This window comes from Rhinolophus sinicus, chromosome X, assembly GCF_036562045.2.
Source record: "Rhinolophus sinicus isolate RSC01 chromosome X, ASM3656204v1, whole genome shotgun sequence".
NCBI classification, from domain to species: domain Eukaryota; kingdom Metazoa; phylum Chordata; class Mammalia; order Chiroptera; family Rhinolophidae; genus Rhinolophus; species Rhinolophus sinicus.
The window spans coordinates 56,313,494-56,322,915 of NC_133768.1; the positions used below are offsets into that span (position 1 = coordinate 56,313,494).

The following is a 9,422-nucleotide window of genomic DNA, read 5'->3' on the forward strand; positions in this document are numbered from 1 at the left end:
ACAAAACTCTACTATCAAATGGAAATGGTATATACAGGATAGGGCCCAAGTAGTCCCTGAGGGCACAAGTGAGTTACACAAAGAAGGGGCCCACATGCCCATGGTCCCCACTCCTACTACACAACCTTCTCTCTCCCAGCCTGCACTTACGGCCTCATGGGTTGTTCACTATGGTTGGTTAGCAGAGGAAGAGAAGACTTAGGCCTAATTTACAGGTTGTTCTGAATGATATGCAAGCACCACCCAGAAGTGGACAGTTGTAGCACTATAGGCCTTCTCTGGCACATCCCTGAAGAACAGTGGTGAAAGAAAATCATCCCATTGGAGAGATAATTGGGCAGTGTACCTGGTTGTACACTTTGCTTGGAAGGAGAAATGGCCAAATGCGCAAATATACTTAGTCAAAGTCTGTGGCCAGTGGCTCATCTAAATGGTCAGGTACTTAGAAGGAATATAATTGGGAAATTGGTAAAAAAATAAATTTAGGGAAGAATTATGTGGCTAGAACTTACAGAATGAGCAGAGATATTCAGATATCAATGTGGTCATGGTGACAGGGATGAAAGTTAATGCCTGTGCTTAGATGGACTTCCACTCACCAAGGCTGAACTGGCCACAGCCACCAATAAATACCCACTCTGCTAGCAGCAGAGACTAAAACTGTGCCTCCCATATGAGGTCATTTCCTGGAGTGATCAGCCAGCTACTTTAGTTTGATTACAATTGCACTGCTTTCATCATGAAAAGGGCTGCATTGTGTCCTTACTGGAATAGACACTTACTCTGGATATGGATTTGCCTTCCCTGCATGCAATACTTCTGGCAAAACTACCATCCATGGACTTATAGAATGCCCACCCAATATGGGATTTCATACAGTATTGCTTTTAATCAAGGAATTCACTTCACAGCAAAAGAAGTGCAGTAATAGACCTATGATCATGAAATTCACAGGTCATATGGTGTTCCCCAGTATCCTGAAGCAGCTGGCTTTCAGAATGGTCTTCTGAAAACACAGTTACAGAGCCAGCTAGGTGACAATACCTTGCAGGACTGGTACAAGGCTGTACAGAAGGCTGCATATGCTCTGAATCAGTGGCCTATATACGGTGTTGTTTCTCCAATAGTCAGGATTCACAGGTCCAGAAATCAAGGGGTAGAAATAGGAATGGCACAATTCACTGTTACCCTTAGTGACCCATTAGCTAAATTTTTGCTTCCTGTTCCCATGACTTTATGCTCCACTTGCCTAGTGGTCTTTGTTCCAGGGGGAGTAATGCTTCCACCAGGGGATACAACAATGGTTCCACTGACTTGGAAGTTAATAATGCCACCCAGACACTTAGGGCTCCTCATGTCTCTGAATCAATAGGCAAAGAAGGGAGTTACTGTGTGTACACTGGGGTTACTGATCCCGAATACCAAAGGGAAATTGGACTACTACTCCACAATGTATGTAAGGAAGAGTATGTCTGGAATATAGGATATCTTAGGACCTGTCTTAATGTTAAAATGTCCTGTAATTAAGGCAAAGGAAAACTACAACAACCCAATCCAGGCAGGACTACGAATTGCCTAGACCCTTCAGAAATGAAAGTTGGGGTCACTCCACCAGATAAAGAACCACAAACAGCTGAGGTACTTGCTGAAGGCAAATGGAATTCAGAATGGGTATTAGAAAAATATAGTTATAAATATTAAGTTACAACTGTGAAACTTAATATTTACACAGGACCAGTTACAAAAATGAGTCCTGTAATTGTCATGAGTATTTCCTCCTTATTTTATTATGAACATTTGTGTGTATATATGCATATATAGTCATTTTTGTTTTTGTTCCTTTTATTCCCTTATCATGCAATGTAATATGTACTGTCTTTATATTAGCATTTAAGTACTGTTAATATTACATCATAGTATTTAAGGTATGGGATATCAGAAGAGTGAACATCATTCAAGGCCTTACCATCTCTTCTCAGGAAGAGATTAGTGCATTTTTAGTTGTATGCAAGATAGTGGTATCATGTTAAGCAGAATTATGACCTTGTTATTGTCTTTATTTGAAGATTAAGTATGGTTTAAGGCGATGCATATGGGTGTCAGTGTGACAAAGGGTGAACTTGTGATGGCTAATTTTATGTGTCAGCTTGACTGAGCTAATGGATGTCCAGATAGATAGTAAAAAAAAAATATTTTTGTGGGTGTCTGTGAGGGTTTTTCTGGAAGAGGTTAGCATTTGAATTGGTAGACTGAGTAAAGAAGATTGCCCTCACCAATGCAGAAAGATATCACTCAATCCCTCCAGGGCCTGGCTAGTACAAAAAGGCAGAAGGATAAATTTGTTCTCTCCCTGAGTTGCGACATCCCACTTCTCCTGCCATCAGACGCATCTAATGTCCTGATTTGGGGGCCTTCAGACTCAGACTGGGATTCCTCTAGATCACAGGCTTTGGGGATTGGACTCGAAGTACAACACAGGCCTTTCTGGGCCTTCCGCTTGCAGATGGCAGATAGTGGGACTTCTCAGCCTCCATAATCACATGAGCCAATCCTTCATAATCAATCTCTTTCTATATGTTTTTATCTCTTTATGTCTATCTGTCTCTATCTATCTATCTATCTATCTATCTATCTATCTATCTATCTATCTATCTATCTCCCATTGGTTCTGGAGAACCCTGACTAATACAATTGCTTTTCATTTGTTTTCTCTACTAGTCCTTTTCTTCTGGACTAAAGGCTCAATTTTGATGCCACAATTTGACCTCTAGTCTCTATCCAGGCCCTATATTGACATTTTGGTTCTAGGATTTCTCATCATTCACCTTCTGTAGTACCTTTAGGATAGGCTTTACCTTAGATGAAAGACACGTGACTCTCATATCGCTTCTGAGCCTCATGGACTCACATGTATCAGGAAAATTTTTATCTTCAACCAACCCAATAGCAGATGGGAATTAGAAGTGTTCTGAAGATACGATCAAAATAAAAATACATTGATAAGAGTCAAAAAGTTATTCAAAGAATATAGGTCTCCCTATTGTTTTATGATTGGAAACTGACTAAAGAGAAATGTATTAGCTAGTAAAAATAAAATATTCACTTAAGTTAGCAAATAAGGACCAAGTTATGTAAAGACAAAAGTTTGTAAACCAACCTAATAAAATGTAACCATCACTCATCTACTACCTCTAAGTCAGAGTGCCAGATTTAGTAAACAAAAATACAAGATGCCCAGTAGTGAAATTGAAATTTCAGAGAAACAAGATTTTTTTTATTTTTAGTATGAGTATGTCTCAATGCATATATGACTATATTGGGTGCATACCTATAGGAAAAAAATATTCATTGTTTATCAGAAATTCAAATTTTACTGAGTGTCCTCTATTTTATCTGGCAATCCTATCGTCACATTGTTCCAATTTTCGGAGCAGCACATAGTTAGAATCTTATCTATGATGAAGCAAAAATTATGAATTTATGGGTATTCACAGTCTTTGCTTTTCCCCTGCCACCTAAAACCAATCTACAATTTGTCATTTCAGTTACTCCCTCCTCCCACTCACTGCAGAGGGTTATCTTTGGTTGCTAGGTTGCCAAGTTCTGTGGGCATTGTGATGCAGAGTCCACAGAACTTTGAAAGAGGTATAAATGAGGAGGTTCAGGGCAGAAGAAAAGGAGGAGGGCAGACTGGACCTAGTGAATCACATCTGTTGGAGTAATTTATACTACTGAGAATGGAGATAAAAGGTAAGTTGAAAGTATAAAAGGAAAATATAAAGGATTTTAATAAGTACTGCTTAGTCTATGTATCCTTTTAATAGTATTTAAAAATCATTTTGAAATTAGCTTTGGTTCCTTGATTTATGATTCTTTGATAGATATGCTACTCTGAGACTTATTGGTTTGGGTCAAGCCTTCAGTATGTTCACATATGATTCTGTGAATGTATCTCAAATGGAGAAAAGTACCTCAGTTTATTTGTCACTAGACTTTTTGAGTGACAAAAACATTTCAAAGTAACATTAACAAGTTTGGGGGACAGAGAATTTAAGGTCCCTCAAATGAAGGAGTTGGGGCATAGTGAGGGGATTCCTGACAGTCATAAGTAAATGTGGCTCATAGGCATATGTTAATTGAGGAAATTTCATCCAGCATAATGTACAAGTGTATTGTGGAGAGTTTGTCAGAAGGGAAAGATGAGACACTCAATTCACGTAAAGAAGTTTTGACTGTGTTGATGAATCATTAATGCAATTTGGTATGAACTTTCTAAACTTTTGGTAGAAGGTAAAAACATTCTTACCAGAGCATACAAACATTGGAGGACACAGATTTGACTAGAATACAACCAAACTTCCCTCAATTAGGAGGCTAGTTGAATATGATTTAGAAAGGTTCAAAATAGACAGGTTCATTTCACATATATTTAAAATTTCAACAGGCCTTGTAGGTAAAAATCTGAATCAGAAGAGAAAATATTTGAAAACACCAACTATGGTATTTATTGATAGTTTTTGTTCTATGTCACTTTTTACAAAATTGGCCTTTATGAATATATAACAGTAATACTGTACTTCCTCAAGGACCCAATGACAAATCCAAAATATGTTTTATTTTAAGAATTTTAAACATTATAGTTTTATGAGATATCATGCACATTTACATTTATCTTGGTGAAATAAAACAATTTTGGTTTTTGTCTAATAAACAGTGAAATGTTGCTTTCAATAAATATATGTACCCATTATATATAGATAACATATATATTATATATTAATATATTATTTATATATATTAACATGTATTATATATTATATACACATATAATATATATTATTTATATATAATATATTAATATGTATTATATCTATTACATATTATATATATTATATATTAGGTATACTATATATAATAGATATTATATATTATATATTTTATATATATATATATATATATATATATATATATATATATATATATATATATATACACACCATGTTTCCCCCAAAATAAGACCTAGCTGGACCATCAGCTCTAATGTGCTTTTTGGAGCAAAAAAGACCCAGTCTTATATTACATCATATTATATAAGACTGGGTTTTATAATATTTTTTGCTCCAAAAGACACATTACAGCTGATGGTCTGACTAGACCTTATTTTCGGGAAAACACAGTATAATGTGTATATATATATATATATATATATATATATATATATATATATATATATATGCCAAGTTATTAGAAAATGATAAAGGAAGAACACATAAGACATATGACTCTTGGCTATTTCCAAACATAAATCCAGGCATTAAAAATAAATATCAGGTTGTTGAACAGAATACCCAATGTGCTCCTTGTACAATCTCAATGAGGACTTATTTTTTGAAATGAACAGTAATGGCCCTGAGTATACGTATTTTTAATATTACTTCTTCGCAGAAGAAAGCCTTCAAATATAACTTAAATTCTGTTGACAAACACATTTTAATATTTTCTAATAGTGTTAATATCTGTAATAAATATGAGTATATGCACTGGATATATCTTATATAAAATGCCAGTGCAAAACATCAAAGAGAACAATGAATCTCATAGTGAGCCTGGGATGTGAAAATGGAAGACCCTACCAAAGGGCAAAGCAGAATAGGTAACTTACTTGGAGATAGAAGGTACAGAAGCTAACTAGTCTGCATCTTTCTTGATTTGTTTTCAGTGTGCATCTGACATGACCTAGATGACCACCGGGAACTTTGGTTCCCACCAAATTATTGGACCTCAGTCTTACTAGAAGCAATCAGTCAGACTATCCTCAATCTTAGTAAGTGCAATTTGGTTATTACAGGTATCCTCTAAAATGTAAACTCTGTTCATTGTCATACCTTTATTATAATTCTGCTGATGTGGAAATATCTTGGTAGCACAGTTTCATTAACTGACAATCTCGAAGAGATCAAACTCAGTTAAGGTCAGTAAGGACCTACTCCTTAAAAATGTGGAGTGTATGAGACACTGAAGAAGAGAGTTAAAAAAGAAGGAGGAGGAAGGAGGAGGAGGAGGAGGAGGAGGAGGAGGAGGAGAAGAAGAAGAAGAGAAGACAATTAGAGGGTCAATAAGTAAGTTTTGAGGAATGCCTATATTTAAATGTTAGGGAGAATAAAAGAAAAAAAAAGTAAAACAGACAAATTAGGTAAGGATAAAAGAAGGAGAAAGGTAGACTATCATGTGGTAACAGATGTCAAAAAATAACTTAATAGCACTAGGGAGTGGAACATACCAAATAAAATCTCGTTGTAATCACTGCCTTCAGTAAATAAGGAGGGAGGGAGGGAGGAGGAGGGAGGGAGGGAGGGAGGGGAGGAGAGGGGAGGGAGGAGGAGGGAGGGAGGGGAGGAGGAGGGAGGGAGGAGGAGGAGGAGAGGGGAGGGAGGGAGGAGGAGGGAGGGAGGGAGGAGGAGGGGAGGAGGGAGGGAGGGAGGGAGGGAGGAGGAGGGAGGAGGAGGAGGAGGAGGGAGGGAGGAGGAGGAGGAGGGGAGGAGGGAGGGAGGAGGGAGGGAGGGAGGGAGGAGGAGGAGGAAGAAAGACTAAGATGAAAATAGTCACACTTGAATTAATATCGAATTTTGGAAAAAATGCTTAAAGTTTAAATTGTAAGTTAAATGTGAGTATGAAATAACAAGATCAGCAATTTTAGAACAGACAAAGCATGTTAAATAAATAAAGAAAGTTAAACAGAGGTGGAGGAGTCAGATTATGGAGGGTCTCTGAAGACTGCAGTATGAAATAACGGCCTATGCCACTTCTTTAAATCCAGCTGACCTATCCATAAATTCTGACTAGGTTAGCTCATAAAGCTAGTCATAAACAATGGAAGCAGCCATGTTTCTTACTTTCTCAACTTCCTCCAGATTTGTTTTGAGGCCACTTGCAATTTGCCTTTCCCCACTATTGCCTTCAGCAAAAAACTCCCTTTACAGCTTCCTACTCTGAAGAAATCTTTCAACTCAGTTTGTCCCAAGTTCCCTCATAGAGAAGAATGGGAAATATATAACTCAGAGTATTAGTATCTGCTAAATGTGTTTGAGTAGATAGGTGACATGAAGAAAGAAACAAGAGGAGAAAGGTGAACCGAGAGTGTGGAATCAGGGAAATCAGCTACTATCAGCAGTAAAATAAGTATGATGTGGTTACCGCTTGATTAGTGCTAAGGCAACAAGAATGAAAAGAAAATAGTGAATTTGAAAAATATTTTAATAAATGACTCAGAACTTGGACGTCACTATTCAGCTTCCTACTCTCTTACCTGTTCTGCCTTCCCCTCACACATAATTTATAACTGTTGCTTTTTACATAGATATTGCTAGGAAAGAATAGATAAAAGAATAAATAAAACGCAATTTTTAAATTAGTTTCAGGAATACAAAACAACTACAACAAAATTGCACTGCCAAAAAAAAAAAAAAGGTACCCATGGAAAATATAGGCTCAATTAGATATGACATGTTCAGCTTTTAAGCTTTGTCTGTGCTCTTTCAACACAAACATATACTTTTTTCCTCATTTTTTCTATTTTGATAAATTATAAAAATATAAAAATTGAATACATTAATATAAAAACTATATTCTTGTCACTCAAAATAAATAAATAAACAAAGGAAAAATTCCTAGGGAAGAACAGCTTGTTCTTACAAATTCGACCATTTTATTTTCACATAGGTTTTAATTTTCTCTTAAATGTGTATATTCATAAAAAATTGCAGTCTACTTTAGTCCCGTTTTAAAATCATAGGTCAGAAATTTAGATCTATCTTATTAAATGAAAATTCTTTTTAAATCATTATCCAAAAGGAAATTATTGCACTTCCTATTGGGAACTATATGTCCTCTAGTGTATACAGTACATTCCCATATTAGTCAGATGAAAGCTTATGTTATTCTAAGTTTATATATAAGTTCCAGACTAGGTAATGAGAACACTTATTTAGTAGGAGTTATATTTGCCCTAAGTTTTGATTTTTTGTTACTTTATTTTGTGGGTCTGTGACTCTGATATTAAAGGTGTGAGAAATGTATATATACTTAAGGTGTGCAAAACTCAGGAACAAAACATCCACATGCTTTTTGCTAAGAGTAAACAACTGATTCTTATGAATCAAAGCATTTCTCAATTTAACAGATGTTTGTCTTTTTTCACATAAATAGAATCTAAGATGACTTCTCCTACTAAAGAAGGAAGTGATCCAGGTGACAATGGTCTCGAAAATTCAGAGAATGAGGCTCCAAATACAGATACAGAGCCTTCATTTGCTGAATCTAATATGACCTCTCAGGTGGAATGCACCCCAACAAACAGGGAGCTAGACATACCAACCTCTCAGGAGCATGCTGCTCCTCAAGAAGCAGAAAATAATAACCTTGAAGAAGAGAAGAACCAAAAAGATCGTCAAGAAGCTTTAAAAGAAGAGGAGTCCCTTCTAATTCAGATTCCCATTCCTAGAAAGTTTATCTTTCTCATGTCAGGATTAGGGAGATTTACCCCTCTGAATACACTAGTGAAAATTGATGGAAAGAAACCCTTAAATAACAGAGCAAAATTCTGCTCAGGAAACATGAGAAAACCAAGTAATTTGTGTTATTCCACCATAAATTACAAAGTTCCTTTCCAGTACTCAATTTCATGGAGAAGGCCATTCATTAGCAGGCATGTGGTGAGAAGCATGACTCTTCATCTGCTATGTAGAAGATACTTCTCTCAGGCTGCAGGTCATCGAAATACCACATGGGTAAAGCAACAATATGTAGCATTTCTTACAAATCCAAATGTCCACCCTCATGGGGAAAGAGCCATAATATTTCGAAGACCTTCAAGGATATTCTGCTACCGTCCTCTCCTTGAGAGAATAATATTAAAAAGAATGTCTGAATCAACTTATACTAAAGGGAAAAAGAATTTCCACATTTTTGTAAGGTCTGTGCACTATGTCCCACGGGCCCATTTTGAAAACGCATTTAATAGAAGAGTTTTTGAGAGTCATTTGAGATCACACCATAACATGAGGGTGGTGATCAGAAATACAAGTGACGGTTGGAAATTCCTATGTCCCATTTGTGGGAGTATTTTCAACAATTTTGTTGAATTTAGACAGCATTCTTGCAACTCTCCTGGGAATTAAGCTCGATTGGGGTGAATTCATTTTAAAATTTAACTTCTGAAATTCATAATCTGGCTACCAAATTGAGAAAAATTGCATGAGCATAAATTTTAGTAGTGTTAGATGGAGTTGCAGAGGAACACAAAATAATAGGATACATCAGAAAGAAACACCTTTAAGAAGAAAACTCATAAGGAAGCATCTGTTTATATTGTGCTATTTCAAACAGCATCAAAATATCAGGCCTGTGATATGTATCAAGTCAGC

General features: G+C 36.2%; 1 protein-coding gene across 1 annotated transcript; it reads left to right on the forward strand.

Annotated features, from left to right (window-relative positions):
• The first annotated feature begins 8,213 nt into the window (after window positions 1-8,213).
• CPXCR1 (CPX chromosome region candidate 1) lies at window positions 8,214-9,176 on the forward strand. Its single transcript, XM_019714883.2, has one exon. It carries the CDS (start codon window positions 8,214-8,216, stop codon window positions 9,174-9,176), a length of 963 nt encoding a protein of 320 aa, XP_019570442.1.
• Window positions 9,177-9,422: the final 246 nt, after the last annotated feature.